Source organism: Pecten maximus, chromosome 13 (assembly GCF_902652985.1).
Source record: "Pecten maximus chromosome 13, xPecMax1.1, whole genome shotgun sequence".
In the NCBI taxonomy this organism is placed as follows: domain Eukaryota; kingdom Metazoa; phylum Mollusca; class Bivalvia; order Pectinida; family Pectinidae; genus Pecten; species Pecten maximus.
The window spans coordinates 15,961,021-15,986,203 of NC_047027.1; the positions used below are offsets into that span (position 1 = coordinate 15,961,021).

General features: G+C 38.7%; 2 protein-coding genes across 2 annotated transcripts in view; both read right to left on the reverse strand.

The window, feature by feature from the left end:
- LOC117340488 (hemicentin-1-like) overlaps window positions 1-7,213 on the reverse strand; it is a 42,948-nt gene extending 35,735 nt beyond the window's left edge. Inside the window, exons 1-10 of the mRNA XM_033902248.1 lie at window positions 7,092-7,213; window positions 6,758-6,831; window positions 6,201-6,500; window positions 5,252-5,551; window positions 4,741-5,037; window positions 4,115-4,255; window positions 3,414-3,713; window positions 2,928-3,227; window positions 1,279-1,578; window positions 173-472 (exon numbers count right to left, since the gene is read on the reverse strand). Of these exons, the coding sequence (XP_033758139.1) occupies window positions 173-472; window positions 1,279-1,578; window positions 2,928-3,227; window positions 3,414-3,713; window positions 4,115-4,255; window positions 4,741-5,037; window positions 5,252-5,551; window positions 6,201-6,500; window positions 6,758-6,831; window positions 7,092-7,213 (2,434 nt within the window). The remainder of the gene's footprint in view (window positions 1-172; window positions 473-1,278; window positions 1,579-2,927; window positions 3,228-3,413; window positions 3,714-4,114; window positions 4,256-4,740; window positions 5,038-5,251; window positions 5,552-6,200; window positions 6,501-6,757; window positions 6,832-7,091) is intronic.
- A 5,538-nt stretch (window positions 7,214-12,751) lies between these two features.
- LOC117340489 (basement membrane-specific heparan sulfate proteoglycan core protein-like) overlaps window positions 12,752-25,183 on the reverse strand; it is a 37,738-nt gene continuing 25,306 nt past the window's right edge. The window contains exons 5-8 of the mRNA XM_033902249.1: window positions 22,290-22,319; window positions 18,818-18,960; window positions 14,138-14,576; window positions 12,752-13,516 (exon numbers count right to left, since the gene is read on the reverse strand). Coding sequence (XP_033758140.1) covers window positions 13,140-13,516; window positions 14,138-14,576; window positions 18,818-18,960; window positions 22,290-22,319 — 989 coding nt within the window. The 3' untranslated portion in view covers window positions 12,752-13,139. The remainder of the gene's footprint in view (window positions 13,517-14,137; window positions 14,577-18,817; window positions 18,961-22,289; window positions 22,320-25,183) is intronic.

The following is a 25,183-nucleotide window of genomic DNA, read 5'->3' on the forward strand; positions in this document are numbered from 1 at the left end:
GACTCAATTTTATCATCCTCTTTATTACATGTTAAAAATTACATCATAGAAATTATTTATTTGCTGTTCTTGCTATTGATAGCTATATATTCATTAATAAAGAGATATCATTTCATTATCAATTGATGACGGTCTGATTTGGATCTGCATAAGGGGTGATAACTCTACTTACTTCCTGTGACAGTCAGTGAGATTTGTGAACTTTGACCTGTGCCAACACTATTGACTGCAAAGCAGGTATATGTTCCGGAATCTGCCGAATTAGCATTGATCACTGTTAGAGAGGGGTTCGCTGTAGTAGCCCCACTAAAATTAATGCTATCAACAGTGATCCCAGCCGTGACACCATTTTGTATACGCTGCCAGTAGACAGAGGTGATGGAAGGATTTGCCGACACGGAGCACTGGAGAGTGACCGAGTTCCCGGTGGTGATGGAGTAGGAACTTTGGGTAACAGTCAGGGAAGGCACACCTATAGAAACAAAAAAAACATGTCTTGTTTTGTACACAGAGTGATGTAAAAAAATTATTATAGAAAATCAAGATTATCTCCCTTTAACTTGGATAACCTCACTTTAACTTGGATAACCTCCCTTTAACTTGGATAACCTCCCTTTAACTAGGATTACCTCCCTATTACCTGTAACCATGGTGAGTGTTGAGAGTTGAAGATTTTTTGATATACAAATCAACTAAAAAAGATAATCCAGCTAAACTACCATCTTTATGGTAATTAGCAACCTATGTAAGAGACCATCCCCATTTTAAGGTTCCCATAACCACACTTATGGTAATTAGCAAACAACTTACACAAGAGGTTATCCAATTATTTATACTCCCTCACGTTACCTTACTTTGTACTTCCTGATACTGTAAGAGTGACCACATTGCTCTGTCCAGTCGTGACAGAGTTACCTCCCCTTCCACAATGTTACCAAAGTTACCTCTTCCTACAGAGTTACCTCCCCTTCCCATGTATAGCCTATACTTAACATTGCTCTGTCCAGTCCTGACACAGTTACCTCCCCTTCCTCAATGTTACTAAAGTTACCTCCCCTTCCCATGATTAGTCTATACTTACTGCCTGATACTGTAAGAGTGACCACATTGCTCTGTCCAGTCCTGACACAGTTACCTCCCCTTCCTCAATGTTACTAAAGTTACCTCCCCTTCCCATGATTAGCCTATACTTACTGCCTGATACTGTAAGAGTGACCACATTGCTCTGTCCAGTCCTGACAGAGTTACCACCCCTTCCCATGATTAGCCTATACTTACTGCCTGATACTGTAAGAGTGACCACATTGCTCTGTCCAGTCCCGACACTGTTGGACGCCTTACAGATGTAAGATCCAGAATCATCACTGTTAGCGTTAAGGACAGTCAGAGTTGGAGAAGATGTGGTGGAGCCACTGTACGCACCGGTACCCATGGTCAAGGTTGTATAGACATTATTGATGAGCTTCTGCCAGAAAACGTTAGTAACGGCTGGATTTGCTGATACGGAACACTGCAGTACAGCATTGTTTCCTGTAGTTACCGTGTAGGATGTTGGAGACACTGTCACTGTCGGTATACCTGGAATAACAATGACACAGGTAATTACTCAGATATAAGTTATACTGTCACTGTCGGTATACCTGGAATACGATGATACAGGTAATTACTCAGATATAAGTTATACTGTCACCGTCGGTATACCTGGAATACAATGATACAGGTAATTACTCAGATATAAGTTATACTGTCACCGTCGGTATACCTGGAATAACAATGATACAGGTAATTACTCAGATATAAGTTACACTGTCACTGTCGGTATACCTGGAATACGATGATACAGGTAATTACTCAGATATAAGTTACCTGTCACTGTCGGTATACCTGGAATAACAATGATACAGGTAATTACTCAGATATAAGTTATACTGTCACCGTCGGTATACCTGGAATACGATGATACAGGTAATTACTCAGATATAAGTTACCTGTCACTGTCGGTATACCTGGAATAACAATGATACAGGTAATTACTCAGATATAAGTTACACTGTCACTGTCGGTATACCTGGAATACGATGATACAGATAATTACTCAGATATAAGTTATACTGTCACCGTCGGTATACCTGGAATACGATGATACAGGTAATTACTCAGATATAAGTTACCTGTCACTGTCGGTATACCTGGAATAACAATGATACCGGTAATTACTCAGATATAAGTTATACTGTCACCGTCGGTATACCTGGAATACGATTATACAGATAATTACTCAGATATAGGTTATATATACTGTCACCGTCGGTATACCTGGAATAACAATGATACAGATAATTACTCAGATATAGGTTATATCTGTATTAACAGGAAATCTCCAATGGTAAAGTGTATTTTTTGTGAATTTTGTTTAATGTGAAGTAGTTTCAATTGGGAATGGGGTCCATCATTAGCCCTATAAACTCCTTAGAAAAAGTCCTCAAACACAACCTTTAAGGTTTCACATTTTGTTGGGACATCACTCATGCAATGCTGTGTATATCTGTAACAGGGAGGAGTAACTAAAAACTAAATCTGTTTGCATTGGGCCCAGCCTCTTGCTCTCTTAGCAGATATCTAACCAATAGGTAAGGAGGGATTCCTGTCACATTGAGCTATAGTAAGATAACCTTTACTCTCTCTTCTTGGTGACATTTTCAAAAAAAAAAGTTTTATTCAAACAAGATCATTTTAAGAATATCAGGCATGTATTTAAATTTAAGAGAAAAACTGGTTATAAGAACTGTTTATGTGATGGACTTACATATGGACCAGAAAAAAATGATGGAAACAAGACAGTGGACTTCCCTGGTAAAATGGTATAATATTTTTTTTTTCAATAGTTAAACATAACCTAACCATATTCTTTGTCACTCCAAACTTACTTCCTGAGACTGTGAGTGTTGTGGAACTGCTCTGTCCAGTTCCGATGGAGTTCGTGGCGTAACATGTGTACGTGCCAGAGTCACCGGTGCTAGCAGAGATCACGGTCAAAGAAGGGGAGCTAACTGTCGCCCCGGAGAAGTTTACATTGTCAATGGTGACTGACTGTGTTCCTGAACCAATATTTCTCTGCCAGAATACAGAAGTGTGTGATGGGTTGGCAGATACAGAACAAGCCAATGTGAGAGACGTTCCTGTGGTAACGCTGTAGGAGGACTGAGATACAGCCACACTTGGAACATCTGTAATATAGAGTGCAATATATCTTTAATATTAAGAGAAAATAATTTTTGGCAATATTCATTTAGGAAAGGAAATTTAGATTTCTTCTACAAATTAGTTAGAATTACAATTTTCTTCCACAAATCAGTTAGAATTACATTTCCTTCCACAAAATCAGTTTATCTCTTGTAGTTTTGATTACTTACTGCCAGAAACAGACATTACAATGGTGTTACTGGTCCCTGTACCGACGGAGTTAGTCGCTGTACAAACGTAATTCCCGCTGTCACTACTACCAGCATTGTTGATGGTCAGCGATGGAACAGAAGTTGTAGACCCCGAGTATTTTGTACCAGTAACGGTCAGTGTTGTGGTCACTCCGTTCTGAGTACGTTGCCAAGCAACAGAGGTGGCTGACGGTGTCCCAGAAACCTGACAAACAAGAGTGACCGACTGACCGGTGGTCACAGAGTAGCTGTTTTGAGTGACTGTCACAGTCGGAAGACCTAGAAAAGTTAACATTAAGAAATATTGTCCAATTTTTATGAAAGATCCTAAATTTTATTTCAAGAGAATATCTTGGATTATTGACACAGTCAACTTTTAATCTATACATATGATCAATGCTTAAATATCATGATCTATACAGCACTTAATCCCCTAGCCAGAAATACCAGCAGTTTATACCACTACGCCACATCCACGTTCTTGTGCATAAACTTTCATCAAAACCTATGAAATCCTTAATGATATTACCAATCAAGGATGGACCAATGGATTCAACTGGGTTGTAATATAGAACTAGATGTCAATCAGTTTTAGAGTCATCAAAAATCTATGACATCCTTAATGATGTTTCTGAGGATGAGCCATTGCATTGGGTTGAAATAGAGAATAATATACTTACTTCCTGAGACTGTGAGTGTTGTAGAACCACTCTGTCCAGTCCCAACAGAGTTCGTGGCAAAGCATCTGTATGTTCCAGAATCACCACCGTCAGCGGAGATCACCGTCAGGGAAGGGGAGTTAACTGTCGCCCCGGAGAAAGTTTACATTGTCTATAGTGACAGACTGTGTTCCTGAACCAATATTTCTCTGCCAGTACACAGTCGTGTGGGACGGGTTGGCAGATACGGAACACGACAGGGTGACCGTCGTTCCCGTGGTAACGCTGTAGGAGGATTGGGAGATGGACACGGTTGGGACATCTGTGAAAGATATATGAACATTTTTACTGAAACAACAATTAAGATTTGTTTTTTTGAAATATTGACTTTCTATTGTAGATGTCTAATGGTGTTATTGTAGAAGCTGTCTTTTATACACAGGTTGTCAGTATAGATAAGCTGGGAGTGAGACAAGGGATCTCAACCTTTAGGGTAAATAAACTCTCCAGTTTTAGCCTTTCAAGTTTGCTTGTCAACTTTATGTCAGGACTTGCCAGTTAGGCTCACAAAATTAAAAACTTCGTAATATTGCTTCATAAAATCTCACATTTACTGAAAACTCCTTCAAGATCCTGTGTATACTTACTTCCTGAGACACTGAGCGAGGTGGTGCTTTGTCCTGTCCCGACTGAGTTAGAGGCGAAACATGTGTAGGAGCCAGCATCGGCACTGTTGGCAGAGTTCATCGTTAGGGAAGGGGAGTTAACTGAGGAACCAGAGAATTTTACATTGTCGATTGTAATGGACTGTGCTCCTGACCCAGTGTTTCTCTGCCAGTAGACCGAGGTTACTGAAGGGTTTCCAGACACGGAACAGCCCAGGGTGATGGACGACCCAGTGGTTATACTGTACGCAGATTGTGTCACAGACACGCTTGGCACACCTGTAACAAGCAGAGAACCAGTTACAGGCTACACACCTTACAACTGATACAGGATTTTTATCATTTAAAAGACAGTAGGTCAATATATAAGCCTACAAATAGCTGAATAATTTAAATGATATTTATACAATTCTTAATTTAGGTTAAAAAAAAAATTATTTCAATCATTCTTTTGCATGCAAATGTCTACCAGACATAAGGTGTATGGACTTACTTCCCGAGACTGACAGAGTGGTGACGCTGCTCTGACCAGTCCCAATGGCATTTGCAGCAAAACATCTGTATGTCCCAGAATCGCTGGAGTCAGCCGAGATCACCGTCAGGGAAGGAGAGCCAACTGTTGCTCCCGAGAAGTTTACATTGTCGATGGAGACTGTCTGTGTTCCTGAACCAACATTTCTCTGCCAGTACACAGAGGAGTAGGACGGGTTCGAGGATACAGAACAAGACAGTGTGATGGATGTTCCTGTGTTTACACTGTAGAAGGACTGTGAAATACTCACTGACGGTACATCTGTAAACAAAATCAGAGGGTCAATATTCATTTATTATTATTATTATATATAAATGCTCTCTTCCAAACTAGCTCTTCAAATGCAAGATGCATTGTAAAAGATATTGCATTATTTGGTCAGAACTGAAACCGGAGATCAAAAGGCTAAGGAAGTCTTTCAATTTTTTTTTTCTTATTTGAAACTAAAAATTATTTTTTTCTTTTTCTTTTTTAAATATTTTATTATAAACTCATGTATTAACTTAATATCTAAGGCTGAAACACATAAAATGTTGAAAAATAAAAAAAAAAAAACGAGAAAAAAAAGAAAAGGTAAACTGGAGGCTCTAGTCCAAAGTGGTTATGATAAAATATTTCTGTTGAGTCAGGAAAAAAATCATAACAAATCACAGCTTTTTAATAAAAGTTACCAACATGAAGGAAGAAATTAGCCTACTGACAGGTGATACAAGTTACCTGTACAAAACCATATTCACTCTGTAATAAGTCCAGGGCCAACAAAATAAACTTAACGGACTCAAAGTTAAGTTAGGGTGGGCTTATTGCAGGATAATGAAATTTCAGTGGATAGTCATTTGAGGTTTTTTTTCCAGTTATGGGGTTTTTAATGGATATTTACACTGTATTTCAATCATAAGTATATACTTACTTCCTGTGACGGCGAGAGAGATTGTACCGCTCTGTCCCGTTCCGACAGAATTTGTGGCATAACAAGTGTAGGTGCCAGCATCGTTAGTATCAGCCGAGATAACGGTCAGGGAAGGGATGCTAACTGTTGCGCCGGAAAAGTTAACATTGTCAATGGAGACTGTCTGTGTCCCTGAACCAACATTTCTCTGCCAGAATACGGAAGTGTAGGACGGATTGGCAGATACGGAACACGACAGGGTGACAGATGTGCCCGTTGAAATGCTGTACGAAGACTGTGATATACTTACAGAAGGAATTGCTGAAAAAATAAAACATTCACATGAAAGTTAATTGTTTTTAATACATTCCAATTAATACATGTATCTGTAATTTTATAGTATACATATATTGTAAGAACTTCTTCATAGAAGCATGTTCCATATTCTGAGTGATGTAGGCCTTATTTAACACTATACATTGTATATACAAGCGAAAAAATATTCAAGGTATTTTCAAGCCAGCATGAACCCTATGAATGAAAATATACACATTTTTACCATTATGAAACTCGCATACCATATTTAGCTGCAAAAAAGGCCTGCCCATAAATAAGCCCCTGTCCACAAATAACCTTGCCCACAAATACGCTTCTGTCAACAAATAAGCTTCTGTCAACAAATACGCTTCTGTCAACAAATACGCTTCTGTCAACAAATAAGCTTCTGTCAACAAATAAGCTTCTGTCAACAAATAAGCCCCTATCTACAAATATGTCCCTGCCCACAAATAAGCTTCTGTCAACAAATAAGCCCCTATCTACAAATATGTCCCTGCTCACAAATAAGCTTCTGTCAACAAATAAGCTTCTGTCAACAAATAAGCCCCTATCTACAAATATGTCCCTGCCCACAAATAAGGCTCCTTTATCTTTGTAGAATCATCAATTCTGTAATAGTAAGCTAGAAGTGGTTCACAATAAGCCCTGATCCTAGTCTTTGATACCCACTTTTTACACGAGGGAATGGGGCTCATTTAAGGATAAGTACGGTATCAATTTCAGCTGTACTTACTTCCACTGACACTTAGAGTTGTGATGCCACTCTGCCCAGTCCCGATGGAGTTTATGGCAAAACATCTGTATGAACCAGAATCTGTGCTGCTTGCAGAGATTACGGTCAAAGAAGGGGAGCTAACTGTCGCCCCGGAGAAGTTAACATTGTCAATGGTGACTGACTGTGTGCCTGAACCAATATTTCTCTGCCAGTACACAGAGGTGTGTGATGGGTTTGCCGATATGGAACAACCCAGTGTAACAGTGGTCCCCGAGCTGACACTGTATGACGACTGCGATACCGAAACAGAGGGTACATCTGAAAATAAAGTTTTTAACATTATATATATAATATATATAGTTTTATCATGCAGCATGTTAAGCAGATGCTGAGCCATTTTCTGTAGACATCAACTGTCAAAAACACCAACAGGTAAAGAATACAAACATATAGGCAATATCATCGTTTTATCTCAATAAAAGAGGGGGAAACATGAAAAAAAATACATGTTGACTCTTGAAAAAATATTTCTAACAAAATAACAATTCAAGGTTATATGGGAAATGATAGCATTTTCACAGAATTGCCATGGACAAAAATGGGCTAATTAGCAGTAAAGGTCAAATTATCATTTCAGTATACTTTCATTATTCAGAAATGTGCAAATTATATAATAATGACCTTTTAAGGTCACACTGTTAAAATATCTATAATGTCAATGACAATCAAGTTAAAGATATCTTAGGGTCATATTGATTTCAAGATAAATCACTGTCAAGTCTTTTTGTATTTCTGTCTTTCTATGTAAACGGAAAAAAAAAAGCATACATCAAACAATTCTTTTGTTTGTTTTATACTTACTTCCTGACACTGTGAGAGTGGTCTGTGAACTTTGACCTGTTCCCACACTGTTGGTGGCGAAACACTTGTAGAAGCCATTGTCTGAAGTCGAAGCACTATACACCACAAGAGATGGTGATGAAGTCGATGATCCTCCATACTTTGAGTTGTCAATAGTGATGGTATTTGTGACTCCATTTATAGTACGTTGCCAAAAAACGCTTGTTGCCACGGGAGATGCAGGACACTGAGCAGATGAGAGTGATGGTGTCGCCAACAGAGGCAGTATAACTTGACTGGCTTATGCTTACAGATGGCACATCTGAAAAAAATAAAATTGGGGATGCAATTAATTTATGTTTTCAGCAACATAAAATTGGAGACTTATGAGATAATGTTAATCTAATTTGTTGACCCTTAAAATGGGTATTTGGCTTCAGTACTGTATATAAGGTATTCTATAATGATATTTAACATGCAATCTACTCTATATTTTAAATGGTTCATAATTACTCTTTTGTTAGCATGTTTGAAAAATAATGATTAACATTGTTGGGACTTTAACAACTAGTAAATGCCTTTTACAACTCCATGGGAACATACAGCCGTAGCTGACATTTCGGTGTTAACACACACCGGCCAACCACGTACTCATTTACAGCTGAGCCGAGCGGAACACAACAGAACAAAGTATCTTGTTCAAGGATACAACACAATCCTGCACTAGCAACCCTTCAGTCCTGTAGCCCTGTGTCCTACCACTAGACCACAGTGTCCCGGGACTCGAACTAGTGACCCTTGGGTCATGTAGCCCTGTGTCCTACCATTAGACCACAGTGTCCCTGGACTCAAACTAGTGACCCTTGAGTCCTGTAACCCTGTGTCCTACCACTAGACCACAGTGTCCCGGGACTCGAACTAGTGACCCTGGAGTCCTGTAGCCCTGTGTCATACCACTAGACCACAGTGTCCCAGACTCGAACTAGTGACCCTTGAGTCCTGTAGCCCTGTGTCCTACCACTAGACCACAGTGTCCTGGACTCGAACTAGTGACCCTTCAGTCATGTAGCCCTGTGTCCTACCACTAGACCACAGTGTCCTGGACTCGAACTAGTGACCCTTCAGTCATGTAGCCCTGTGTCCTACCACTAGACCACAGTGTCCGGGACTCAAACTAGTGACCCTTTAGTCCTGTAGCCCTGTGTCCTACCACTAGACCACAGTGTCCAGGGACTCAAACTAGTGACCCTTGAGTCCTGTAGCCCTGTGTCCTACCACTAGACCACAGTGTCCCGGAACTCGAACTAGTGACCCTTGGGTCATGTAGCCCTGTGTCCTACCACCAGACCACAGTGTCCCGGGACTCGAACTAGTGACCCTTCAGTCCTGTAGCCCTGTGTCCTACCACTAGACCACAGTGTCCCGGGACTCAAACTAGTGACCCTTGGGTCATGTAGCCCTGCGTCCTACCATTAGACCATTGTGCCTCCATAAATCAGGAAAATGTTGTATTAGCATAATATATTTGTGGTTCATATTTTTACGTACAAATAATGGAGTTCAGTGTAAAAGTCTATGCCAAGAGTTAATAAAGAAAGATGGTAGAAAATCAGGACGTGAGAATTTTATACAAAATAACCAATATGTAATTACAAATGAAGTGGATTCCTCTCTACTTACTTCCAGACACTGATACTGATATTACAGAACTCTGACTGGTGCCCAGGCTGTTGGCGGCCTTACACAGGTATGCCCCAGAGTCACCAGAATCAGCATTGTAGATTAACAGGTTTGGAGAACTTATCGTCGATCCACCATAATTTGTTCCGTCAATTGATAAAGTTGAGTAAACATTGTTGCTGTTTAGTTTTTGCCAAAATACAGAAGTCACAGTTGGACTTCCAGATACAGAACACGACAACTCGATAGTGGACCCCACAAATGAGGAATATGACGTAGTTGTCGCTGTCACAGTTGGAACGCCTGAAATTTTAAAGTTTTATAAAGTTTACCAATTTTCTTATCACTGAAAAAAATAATTAACCTGACATCAGTGCAGGTATCTCTACTGAAACAATTCTAGTGTCTATATCTGAAATAATTAAAAATCTTAAGTTAGTCATTTAATTGATCCTCTGAACCTGATCAGGGCAGCCACTGAAATATATATGAATTATATGTATTTGGGAAAAGAAAAAGAGAAAAAGAAAAAGAGTTGTGCTTTGGGAGGGTTAGAGTCAAATACAAACATAGGGTCAAGGACATTCAGAGGTCAACAAAGTTAACAAAGTTCAATAGAGGTCAAAGGGAAGGTGAAGGTCAGGATATCACAGACAGACAATAATTAGCCAAGTTATCATATATTTCAATATTGATGTAAAATTTTCTACATCTATTTTTTTTATAAATTGTTTTAACCAATAATCTGATAACGATATAAATAGCCTGTGTTAAAAACTTTGAATTTCAAAAAAAATCATTAACTTGAATAAAAGAGAGCCATAACAAAAGAATAAAAAAAACTTTTTTAGAAGTTGTATGATAATGCCTACCATGTCTTAAAATGAATAAAAAGAATAATGTATAGCAACCTTTTTAGGATCATTCTACTCAAAGAATGGTTTTGGATAAAAATGCAGAAAAATTTCTGAAATTAAGTCATATAAATTCAGATTAAAAAAAATCCTACCTAGTAATTTGCATACTTACCATTATTCCAAAATTCATCATATATCTGCAATAGCCTATTATTTTTATCCTAGTGTAAAATTAACAAATTTCTGTAAAATCACTTTCAAGGAGAACAAGTATCCCAACATTCTACCAATCCCCAAGGTTCCCCTCCCTGTCCACTAAAACCCTGACCCTTTCTCTTAATATCCCTACCACATCCATCAACCCCCACCCCCAACTAAATCCCCTACCACAACATCCCGCACCCCCAACTAATTCCCTACCACAACATCCCCCACCCCAACTAACTCCCTATCACAACATCCCCACACCCAACTAATTCCCTACCACAACATCCCGCACCACCAACTAAATCCCCTACCACAACATCCCCCACCCCAACTAATCCCCTACCACAACATCCCCCACCCCCAACTAATCCCCTACCACAACATCTCCTACCCCCAACTAATTCCCTACCACAAATCCCCAACCCCAACTAATCCCCTACCACAACATCCCCCACCCCCACCTAATCCCCTACCACAACATCTCCTACCCCCAACTAGTTCCCTACCACAACATCCCCCCACCCACAAAACAACCACAACAAGCCCACCCCAAAAAAGCCCAAAACACCCCCCCCAAGAACCCCAACACAAAACCCCACCCCAACGAAGGCCCGACACAAAGCCCCAACCCAACGAAGCCCCAAAACAAAAAACCCAAAAAACCAAAAAAAACCGACCCAAAAAGAAAAAAACAAAAAACAACCCAAAACAAAGCCCCCCAAGAAAAAGGACCACAAACAAACCCCCCCCCGAAGGGAAAAAACACCCCCCAAAAAAAAAAGGACCAAAAAAAAACCAAACCAAAAAAAAGAACGAAGAAAAAACAAGGACACAAAAAAAACCGAAGCAAGAGAAAAAAAGCAAACAAAAAAAAAAAAGCACCGAAAAAAAAAAACCGAAAAACAAAACAAAAAAACCCCAAAGGAAGGGCCGAACAAACAAAAAAAATATAATACCACCAACAACTTACAACTACCACAAATCCCCCACCCCAACTAATTCCCTACCACAACATCCCCCACCCCAACTAAATCCCCTACCACAACATCCCCCACCACCAACTAAATCCCCTACCACAACATCCCCCACCCCAACTAATCCCCTACCACAACATCTCCTACCCTCAACTAATTCCCTACCACAAATCCCCATCCCCAACTAATCCCCTACCACAACATCCCCCACCCCAACTAATCCCCTACCACAACATCTCCTACCCCCAACTAATTCCCTACCACAAATCCCCACCCCCAACTAATCCCCTACCACAACATCCCCCACCCCAACTAAATCCCCTACCACAACATCCCCCACCACCAACTAAATCCCCTACCACAACATCCCCACCCCCAACTAATTCCCTACCACAACAACCCCCACCCCAACTAATCCCCTACTACAACATCCCCACCCCAACTAATCCCCTACCACAACATCCCCCACCCCAACTAATCCCCTACCACAACATCCCCCACCCCCAACTAACTCCCTATCACAACTCTTCCCCCCCCCCCATGCCTTTGTGCACAGCTGCCACACCTTTTCCACTAGAATGAAAAAAGTCAACAAAGTATGTGAAAGGGAAAGAGAGAAAAACAAAATGTTTCAAGTTTTATCAGGGTATCTATGAAGGTTCAAAAGTAGCATGCCCTGTGGTAGAATGACAACGACTACGAGAACCAAAATCCCCCTTTAAACAAGAGACATAACTGTAGACTATCCTGTCATAATTATCCTGTAATAACCCCAGGGTGCAACTCATGAACTTTACTTCAAAGTAGGGTTGACCCAATTAAAGTAGGGGTTGACCCAATTAAATTAGGGTTGACCCAATTAAAGTATGGGATTGACCCAATTAAAGTAGGGTTGACCCAATTAAAATAGGGGTTGACCCAAATAATGTAGGGGTTGACCCAATTAATGAAGGAGTTGACCTAATTAAAGTAGGGATTGCATGAGAAAATTGTAAGACAATGAAATTGAACCAAATTTGTACTGTAATAAAAGATGGGGCCAACAAGTGAACTTTGATCGTATTTAAGTATGGATAGAGCAGGAAAATGCAAAAGCTTTAATTAATTGATGTTTATACAACAGGTGGTCAGCTTATGAACAAAGCTTTTGTGAGGGGAACCCCTCAAAAAATGTCCATGTTGAAATCTTCCTCATATTTTAACAAGAAACTCATTAAAAGGCAAAGGGTACGACTGAATACCATGGAGAGGATAGCAAAACAACAAGGCCGTCATGAGTGTGAAAGTAGTGTATACCATGGAGGGGATACCAAAACAATATGGCCATCATGAGTGTGGAAGCAGTGTGTCAGCTGAGCAAGAGGCAACTGCTGGTATATACATATTTATTGTCTGATACATAAGAGGGATACTTGCTACCAATAACAGACAGAGTGATGGTGCCACTTTCGCTGATTCCGATGCTGTTGACAGCATAACAGACATAGTTTCCCTCATCTCCGCTGTCGACATTGTTGACAACCAATGATGGCGAGCTTATACTGCCCCCCTCGTATTTGTCACCATCGACGTCCAGAGTGATTACAGCACCGTTTGCCATTGTACGTTTCCAATAGACGGTCGTGATCTCCCAACCAGCGCTGGCGGACACCGAGGCCTGGAGTATTGCTCTACCACCCTGGATGATGTCGTAGGCCGAACTGTTAATCGCCACAGATGGGATACCTGGAACAAAAGAAGTGGCCAATATTTTTACCTTAAAGGGATATTTGACGACATTAAAAACAAATACCAGGTAGTATTGATAAGAGGACAACCAGAAAACAGATGTAATACAAGTGATACAATTCATTTAGATTCTACTTAAACAAGTGTCACACAATTTTTAGATTCTAATGAAAGAGAGTCCACATTATAGAATGTGAAGTTTAAATGGTGCTGGGATTTTACATTATACTTAAACGTAAAACAAAGATCTTGAAACAAAACTTAATTGTTTAATTTATTGAAAACATTCAAATAAAATTTTCATTAATTTTTGATAATTTGCAATTGAAAAATAAAAAGTCACCAAATAAGTTACAGCGTAATGATAGACACAAGCAAAGGGATTTCAAACTTGGTTGTGTTTAAATGAAATTAATGAAAAAGGTATTATTTCATATTTTTTGCAAAAAATACATATACCTGGTATTACAATTGAATGATTAAAGGAATAATCCCTAATGTGATTTGATAAAAGGGCAGGCAATTACTCATGTTTCCTTTTGTCAAGTAGAATTTTTTCCAATAAAGGTTTAAGGAATATCCATGTTTATACCAACATATGTAATAAACAATACTTACTTCCCCTGACTGTGAGGTCGATGATGCTGCTTTCACTGGTCCCCAGACTGTTCGTACTTCGACAGATGTAACTGCCCGCATCGTTACTGTCGACGTTGTAGATGACGAGAGACGGAGAACTGACCAGACTTCCTCCGTAGTTAATGCCATCCACAGTGATGTTTTGTCGGGTGCTGTTTGTAAACATCCGTTGCCAGGTAATTGATGTTATGGCCGGGCTAGCAGTCACATTGACTACTAGAGTGACCGAAGTTCCTGAACTAACGTTGTAAGCTGATTGGCTGATAGACACAGTAGGTGCTACAGGTAGTGACACACACAGGGAGAGGAAGAAGACAGAAGAAGGTGAACAGGTTTGGTGCTCAATATCAATTATCAGATGAACAGTATCTGACCTCAAATAATCTATTATACTTCTGTAAGAGTTACCTCCCTTAGGCTATAATTTGATCAAGGGTAGATCTTCATTAAGGTGCCACTGGCACAAGAATTATCACACATAATGTATCAATTCTGGTTCAAGAGTTATCCCCCTTAAGGTTCAATTGACACAACAGTTACCTAACTTAATGCTTGCACATGACTTACCTCCTTTATAAAGTATCACATTTTGCATAAGCATTACCTCCCTTATGGTAAAACTGACAATGGAATTACCTCCCTTGTTTGAGATACCTGACCAGTGAAGAGTACATTTAAAATGTTTCCAATGAATTTAAAGTCTTTAAATCTAGTTCAATCCTTTAGAAATTTCAGATATCTATTTTATAATATCATTTAACACATATGTTTATTTAAAACAGTGTATGACACATAATGAAAATAAACTGATTATACATATCACTTGGAGTGCACTGATCATTCAGTAATGGTTAGGTTTGGGTCAAATACTGTCCATTGTGTATTTGTTAGTGTGATGTAGAAAAGGGAAAAAAAGAAAGCAAGCAGATAAGCAAAACTATGCGTCTTCCTTCCAACAATGACGTAAATTAATCCAATACAGTGTTAATAAAATCATCAAAAGCTTGAATCACAAAAATTCAGAATTTCAGAAGAATATTCTCAAATACAAAATATTTTTGACAGGAACCAAATTCCAGGAATGGAAATGTAATTTCAATCATTGATCGTCCTCTTTACTTGACATCATAACAGCAGACTAGCTCTCTGAGCTAATTAAAGAATATGGTATTAACAGTAATTTGACAATATTCTTTTGAATAAATGTTCAGTAATAGTGGCATATATTCATATGTGAGCCACGGATGAACTATATTCACTTATAAAGCAGGTATATATTTGTGCTTCCAAATCTAATAAGTACAGTATATAAGTAAGTTCATATATAAAGCATTATACAGTATACTGAATAACAACCTTAAACAACTATTGTGCTGGATAAAAATGCAAAACACATACAAGCTCCTTTAAAATCAGTTACACACACATATACTGTAAAAGCATGCAAGCAAATCATATTGAGCAAAGCTTAAGATTAACTTTTGCAGAACCCCAACAGAGTCCAGTATATAAAGCACACACGTGTTCGAAGCAAGATTATACACACTGCCTTATAGTGAAGCTGATGTTTCATAATCCTTGCATGTGGGCAAAGTTATGCTGCAGAAAATTTTTCAAGAGCATAAATAAAATTACGTATCTAAATGTATCTAAATATATAAGTTTTGCAAAGTAGGACCATTATTATGAAGCCAGGGAATACAATTATTGCAGTCTACAAAAATTATGCCAGGTCGAAAGCCAGACTACTGGTTTATACAATGTACTTACTTGTGTGTGGTTGCTTAAAAAAAAACTATGAATAGGTAAAACGGACTTACTTCCTCCCGACACAGAGAGCGTGATAAAAGTGCCTCCCCCAGGGGCTACGCTATTGACAGCAAAGCATCTGTATGATCCAGAGTCAGAAATCTGGGCATTGCTGATTTGAAGGGACGGTGAAGACACAGTTGAGCCAGAGAATCGTGTGGATGAGGTACTGACGGTGGTGGTGACACCACTCTTGGTGACCTCCCAGTAGACAGACGATACGGTGGAGGTACTGCTGTAGGAACACGACAATGTCACCGTGTTACCCGTCGATACACTGTACGACGTCTGTGTGGTTGAAATGATTGGGGCACCTGCTATGGAAGAGAACAAAAGAAATGTCAGATATCTAGCACCTTTAAGTACAAAGTAGGAGTTATGTAGACTTTATTTATTTAACAACAATTTGCAAAACAATATATATCAACTCATATTAATCATGCTTGTTGGCCTGGATTGAAGGGGTCTTACCAGAGTACAGTACCTGGGGATTTAAACTCACTTGGTCGGGCAGGTGTCAACCCATACCTTTCATATATGATCTGGGAATCTAACCTCGGGCACCTAGGTGCAAGGCAAGTGTGTTACCAATGTGCCACCCGACCACCCTTTAAGTGTTAAGAGTTAAGATTGAGCAGAGTCCAAAAACTAAATTAAATTGCATCATTCAACAGGACGTGTCATTGATGCTGAAGGTAATCACTCCTACGAGGCACCAGAGGAAACTCTGGATACCGTATTGGACCTATTTTTGATAACGAAATAGAGATCTTTCTGGGAGAAAGCATTGAATATCATAAGTCCTCCATCGAGGATAAGAGAGGTGGCAACCCTACTAGATGTTATAGCTCAATCAATATTTCAATAAATTTTCAATATTGTACGTATTTCAATAGGAAATGAAGTATTTAATAATATTCTGCACACTTACATCTCCTTGAACCTCATATGAACCCTCATAGTTACATAAATGCTAGGAATTAGCAATGAAGCAGTTTTTCTGTCAAAAGTAAACCTGATGTGGCGATTTAGACAGATGGACGAACAGACACATGGAATCAGGGAAGAACAATATACCCCAGGTACCCCCAACTAAGTGACATACGGGGTATAAAAAGATATCACAGTAAATAATGGGCCAACACAGCTAACCTGGTGTTGTTTTCAAATACAGCTCACTTATGTGAGGCGAGGGGCATATTACTATCGCATCATAACTGTATTTATTATGCTTTTATAAGAATATAATATGGCTATATAAGATATTTCTTAGCATTGATAATCAACTGGAATTTTCAAAGTTTTAAATACTCATAAACCTGCATATTCAGTATCATCAAAGAGAGGTATAGTTTGAAAATTTAATTTAATGACGAAATCACAATTTTTGCTGTTGAAAAATTGTACTTATCTCCATGCAAGTTATAATATACAGTCATAATACATTGGTACGTTATACAATGTATATAATTCCTAATTCGCTGGCATTCAGCAGTGTCAAGGTGAATCGCAGGTAATCAAGGGTTTTAATGTATATTAAGGTCACTGGTACTACTGTGTAATACAGGTCAGTAGTATACTGTATATAAAGGTGGGGTGTTATAGCAAGGTTTTACTGCATGTAAAGGCTGGGGCTGGACATTATATAGAAATATGATAGCTGTGAAAGCAGTAAGGTCGGAGGCTCAGGTGCCAAATTGGGGGTTATACAGCGGGCATTATATAAAGGTATTAACTGTATATGTAAAGCAGTCAGGCTCATTATCAGGTGCCCAAATCAGGGTTTATAACTGTATACTGCATATTAAGGCTGCATCATGGCATTATTTATACAGAGGTTTTAACTGTATATGCAAAGCAGTCAGTTTGACACATGCCAAATTGGGTAAAATAAAATGGCACTTAGCCCACTTACAGTGTATGGTCTATAACCCTCTTAATTAAACCTCTCTAGTAAAAAAAAAGTCTATTTTTCCATTTGGTTTGGTCTTCTTCTTTTTATTGTTATTTTCCAAATGAATAACAATGTTGTTATTTTTAATATTTTTTTTCTCCAAAATATTTGCCTCTTGAAATTTTTTGAAATAATTAACACACTGACCATTTTCAGAATTAGACAAGCTGATAATAGCAAAACTGTGAAACTTTTATAAAGCATCACGGGAAAAGACTCCAAGTTAAAGATTAAATTTAATGCTATGGTGAGGTAATCAACATCTCAATAACGGTTTGTCTTGATCAGTGTGTTAACTGTATAATATTATAAAGCAGCAATTTGTTAACCGATTCGAGATGGCTGTGTTGCTGTGATCAATTATCTATTATATTCAACTATCATTCTGGCTTGGACACTTGCAATCTAATTAAGATTTGATTTGATTAACATGAACAGCGTGAGAGTCATGCAGGCTAGAACAGAATTAAAAATCATTAGATGGAGGGATTCTCAAAGAACCAATATTCATATGTTGATGTTCATCTGCTAGGCTTAATTCAGGGTTAAATTTAATTTTCAAATTTTAATTAGATTGAGGCACTTAAATTTTTAGCAGCATCAGTATATGTACGTAATATGTTGTGGTCAGTGGTGGTGTATTGTTACATTAGGGTATATCTATATCTAACTACTTACGTTAATATATCAGCCGTCTGGTCTATAATCTATACAGGCAGGTATACATCGCTTATCTACCCTACTACTATACCATACATACTATCTAGAGACAAAGAAATCGCTGGACTGTCCGTGGTACCCCCACTGTTTGTACCGCGACAGATGTAACTGCCCACATCGCCACTGCTCATGCTCAGAATTGTCAGAGAGGGGTTGGGAAGGCTCCCAAAACTGACCAATGAAGCATCGTTTGCTACGGTCATCCCATTAAATAGCCACGTGAAGGAAGTGGCACCACTTGCGGTGCATTGAAGGGTGACCTGAGAGCCGGAAGTGGCACTGTAGGATGACTGTTGAATTGTCATTGTGGGTACAGAAACTGTAACCAAGGCAACGTAATATGTGTATCATAAATTGATTAGGACTTGTTATAGGGACTTTATCATTGTATTACTAGAAAATAAACCTAATAAAATCATGCAAATACACAAAATTAATGAAATATCAAATTAAACTTTAGTAATGAAAATCAGCTATCAACTAATTCTTTGATATCATGAAAATGAAATCAGTAATTGATAAAAAAGGTGTCGGAATGTAAAATAAAATATATTTGAATTGTAAAATCAATCACATATCGTATGTCAATTATCAAATCACTTAAATGTTATATCAATATAGTGTGAATTAAATCTTCCTAAAAGTTTTCAGTAAATGTGTTCATGATGTATCAGAATTAACAGTGATATGGTTAGAAATCAGTGATGATTTTTAAAGAAATATTATTGATATAATTATGACAAAAACATTTACATATATATACTGTTTACATAATTATTAGGTTTACTTATAAGATTAAAAGATGTTGAAAACATATATATATCAAATTGAAGCTTTCTGTAAACAAGTTAAGCTATCACAAACATTGATATAAAGCAAATATGATATAAAGCAATCATGATATTAAGCAGACAATAAATCATGATATAAACAATCATTAATTCATCATCAAAATCATCATCAAAGGTAAACAAAATGAAAATATAAGAAATATGATAAAGGCAGTAGGAATTAATTAACAATTAAAATCAACAAATCACCATAATTTTGTGTTATGCCAGTTATTATTGCAACACAACAAACGATTATTTGTTCAGGTCAGAGTTCAAACATGCCCACAAATTTGATCATAAAACCAGAATGAATAAAAAACAGCGAAAAAGAAATGTGTAAATAAATAATTAATAAAATAAAGCACACAAAAGGTATTCCAGGTAGAAGGGGGATGGACAGCAGACGGACAGACAAAAGTGAATGACAGAAAATGTACCTGAAGAGTTAGCATCTGATGGAACAAACAAATGACAAAGGTCAAATGTCAGGCGCATGAATGACAAGGTCAAATATATAGTTACTATAGGTTACTAAATATGTGGTAATACATTTGACAAAGATACAACGATAGTTTGTCTAAGTTAAATTTTAAACAAGCCAAAAATTTAACTTAAAAAAGTTTTTTCCCCAATATTATAAAATCCAGACAACAAACTATTATAAAAGCATCTTTTCTATATTCATGCAGGAATTAAACATCAATTAGTAGGTGCACAAATAACAGTGCTGAAGATATTTTTATTCAAACTTCCTTTTTACAAAAAAGAAATTTTATTTTACAATATACTTGTATCTTTTTGGAATTTTTGGCTTATTTTCACATGATAAAATGTAATGTAATGGTATGAAATATGCAAATGATTAAAACAATTTTAACAGATTTTCGTTGTATTCTACTGTGCACAAATCTGAAATAGAAAATTTCCATTAGTAACATTTTCCATCAGCTGATAACTGTATAATAATTAGATATTTTTTGTGGAATGACTAAAAGCACAGTAAATATGGGATAAATATATAAATGTAAATGATTCTAAGGCAGTAAAACTCTCCCACAAACACCTATAAATCCTAGCTCTACCCTGGCCAGTACCCTCACTATAACGGGTATTAAAAGTTATTCTTAAATTGAACACTCAACTATTCAATGTATAGTTATCTCCCTTTTTGATTAAGTAAATCCTAGCTATCTAATTTAACATCATTGATAACTTTTATATGAAGTTAAGAAAACACTTGCATTTGTTTTTAGTTTTAATGAATCATTTACTTATTTAATCTGTTGATATACATTTTTAATCCCCATAGACACCCATCCTCATATGACCATGACTGTTGTTCTCCCCATAGACCCCCATCCTCATATGACCATGACTGTTGTTCTCCCCATAGACACCCATCCTCATATGACCCTAACTGTTGTTCTCCCATAGACACCCATCCTCATATGATCATGACTGTTGTTCTCCCCATAGACCCCCATCCTCATATGACCATGACTGTTGTTCTCCCCATAGACCCCCATCCTCATATGACCCTAACTGTTGTTCTCCCCATAGACACCCATCCTCATATGACCCTAACTGTTGGTATCCCCATAGACCCCATCCTCATATGACCCTAACTGTTGGTATCCCCATAGACCCCCATCCTCATATGACCCTAACTGTTGTTCTCCCCATAGACCCCCATCCTCATATGACCCTGGCTGTTGTTCTCCCCATAGACCCCCATCCTCATATGACCCTGGCTGTTGTTCTCCCCATAGACACCCATCCTCATATGACCCAACTGTTGGTGTCCCCATAGACCCCCATCCTCATATGACCCTGACTGTTGTTCTCCCATAGACACCCATCCTCATATGACCCTGACTGTTGTTCTCCCATAGACACCCATCCTCATATGACCCTGACTGTTGTTCTCCCCATAGACACCCATCCTCATATGACCCTGGCTGTTGTTCTCCCATAGACACCCATCCTCATATGACCCTGACTGTTGTTCTCCCCATAGACACCCATCCTCATATGACCCTAACTGTTGTTCTCCCCATAGACCCCATCCTCATATGACCCTAACTGTTGGTATCCCCATAGACCCCCATCCTCATATGACCCTAACTGTTGTTCTCCCCATAGACCCCCATCCTCATATGACCCTGGCTGTTGTTCTCCCCATAGACCCCCATCCTCATATGACCCTGGCTGTTGTTCTCCCCATAGACACCCATCCTCATATGACCCAACTGTTGGTGTCCCCATAGACCCCCATCCTCATATGACCCTGACTGTTGTTCTCCCATAGACACCCATCCTCATATGACCCTGACTGTTGTTCTCCCATAGACACCCATCCTCATATGACCCTGACTGTTGTTCTCCCCATAGACACCCATCCTCATATGACCCTGGCTGTTGTTCTCCCATAGACACCCATCCTCATATGACCCTGACTGTTGTTCTCCCCATAGACACCCATCCTCATATGATCCTAACTGTTGTTCTCCCCATAGACTCCCATCCTCATATGACCCTAACTGTTGGTATCCCCATAGACACCCATCCTCATATGACCCTGGCTGTTGTTCTCCCATAGACACCCATCCTAATATGACCCTGACTGTTGGTGTTCCCATTCATATTGGGGATTTACAATATACATGTGTACAAAGCAAAAACTTCTAATATTTTTCAATTTTAACATGCATCCAACAACACACCTGTAAATGCCAAACGTGTAAAGCACATGCTTTATTTTGTATGATAATTATGGTGTCAAGGCTTGTTTAACTCTATTCTAAGCATTCTATACTAATATACTGGTGCCAATACATACCACTACCTGTAGGAAAAATCATTAACGTAAATTATTGACAGCATTGCACAAAAATTTTCTAGACTGACTCATTCAAATTTTCAGTTGACAAAGGAGTGAAGAAATTGAAAATATATTTCAAAGTAATAAATATTTATATAAAGACCAGGTCAAATCAATAAAAAATGTATTGCACCTCGAACAGAACTGGTTAAATCAGGTCACCTGATTACCCCCCCCCCCCCCCCCCCCCCCCCCGCCCACACCTATAAACTATGAAGGGGCAGTAGAATTACTTAGGGAGCAATATGGCAGCCCTTGTACATTTGTACATATGTCATTTCGAACAAATCAAGTCTAAAATATGCATTCCCAAGTATCATGAACGAACACTTTCCTATCTATTTTTTCATGCAAACATTTAGAAACATTTATAAGAGTTGCCTCCCCTATGTTGTTGAAAATATTTGACCTCCTACTTGACATGGGTGTCAGATACTATTTGAAAGCGTCTCAGCGACTCAATTTGCAAATATAACACGATTTTGGCATTTTAACCGGTTAGACATTGATGTAAAAAAGAAGGAGATTCATGTAGGGAAGACGATAAACTGTAACAATTAATCTGCAAATCTTTTTAGTCAAAAACGAACCAAGATAAAGAGATTGAGATGAAGCCCTTTCGGTATTCTAACTGAACGGTAGGAAGACAGATGGAAAGGGCAAAAATATGCCCCAGGTATATAAAAAGGTCCTTGGTCAAATAAAGTTGTTAGATGGTTTGCTACATATACTGACTTATATGGCTTCATGCACCCCTATGAATTTTACCGGCCCTCTATGGTCCTGTAGTGGCCCTCGTCCCCTATGAATTTTACCGGCCCTCTATGGCTCTGTAGTGGCCCTCATTCCCTATGAATTTTACTGGCCTCTATGGCTCTGTAGTGGCCCTCATTCCCTATGAATTTTACTGGCCTCTATGGTTCTGTAGTGGCCCTCGTTCCCTATGAACTTTACCGGCCCTCTATGGCTCTGTAGTGGCCCTCATTCCCTATGAATTTTACTGGCCTCTATGGCTCTGTAGTGGCCCTCATTCCCTATGAATTTTACCGGCCCTCTATGGCTCTGTAGTGGCCCTCATCCCCTATGAATTTTACCGTCCCTCTATGGTTCTGTAGTGGCCCTCGTCCCCTATGAATTTTACTGGCCTCTATGGCTCTGTAGTGGCCCTCATTCCCTATGAATTTTACCGGCCCTCTATGGTTCTGTAGTGGCCCTCATCCCCTATGAATTTTACTGGTCTCTATGGTTCTGTAGTGGCCCTCATCCCCTATGAACTTTACTGGCCTCTACGGATCTGTAGTGGCCCTCGTCCCCTATGAATTTTACTGGCCTCTACGGATCTGTAGTGGCCCTCGTCCCCTACAAATTTTACCGGCCCTCTATGGCTCTGTAGTGGCCCTCATTCCCTATGAATTTTACTGGCCTCTATGGCTCTGTGGTGGCCCTCGTCCCCTATGAATTTTACCGTCCCTCTATGGTCCTGTAGTGGCCCTCGTCCCCTATGAATTTTACCGTCCCTCTATGGCTCTGTAGTGGCCCTCATTCCCTATGAATTTTACCGGCCCTCTATGGTTCTGTGGTGGCCCTCATCCCCTATGAACTTTACTGGTCTCTATGGTTCTGTAGTGGCCCTCATCCCCTTTGAATTTTACCAGCCCTCTATGGCTCTGCAGTGGCCCTCGTCCCCTATAAATTTTACTGGCCTCTATTGCTCTGTAGTGGCCCTCGTCCCCTATAAATTTTACCGTCCCTCTACGGATCTGTAGTGGCCCTCGTCCCCTATAAATTTTACTGGTCTCTATGGTTCTGTAGTGGCCCTCGTCCCCCATGAATTTTACTGACCCTCTATGGCTCTGTAGTGGCCCTCGTCCCCTATGAATTTTACTGGTCTCTATGGTTCTGTAGTGGCCCTCATCCCCTATGAATTTTACCGACTTCTCTATGGTTCTGCAGTAGGTCAGTAGCAAACCATATAAGTAATTATATAAAAACCAGTCAAATTAATATATATTGATATAAAGAACAGTCACAGTAAGTAAGTTGATATTACAAAGAGAAAACAAACTCCACCACCAACCCATCCAAATTTATTCAAAGTGTGAACACAATCTTAACATCTAAATTCTGAAATCCCGCAAATGTGAATATCATAATATGAAAAATTATCAAACTATGAAATTAACAGGCCTATCTGTTCCTTGGGAAAAATCATGTATAGTTTGTATCTTGAAAACATGAAATAAAATTCTATTTTTAATTAACCCGATAAAATAAATGTTGACTCCACACAGCTTATTTATTTTTCACTTTTGCAATCAAAGTTTGATATTACTAAAATTTGACATCAACAGATTAAATTTGATTGATAACACCACATACAATTATAAATTGGACCCAAAATGGTTGTTCTCTTCTATTATTTTCCATTCTTACGGTATTAGACAAAATAAGCACACTGCCATTTACAAAAATGGGATGCACTTAATAAAACCACGTTTTCTTGTGAAATCAGAGTGGAAATAAATGTTTTTTTTTCTTAGAATCTCTCATTACAATACAGAATCATATTAGCACAGCCAATCTGAATGCATCTTTTCCAGAAGGTGGTGGCATATAGGGGCAGGTGACTTATCATGTCAAATACGGTAGAATAAATCTATATCATTTATAATCTCTGTGCATGCAATCTATTTTACGTACATTCCCAACATGTGTGGTTTTCCCCTTTTATCAGGCCAAAGTTTCACCGTCATTCCTTACCCAAAAACATTGTCTTAATTTATGCAAGTATATAATGAAAAAAGGGAAAAAAAAATATGAAATTTTCT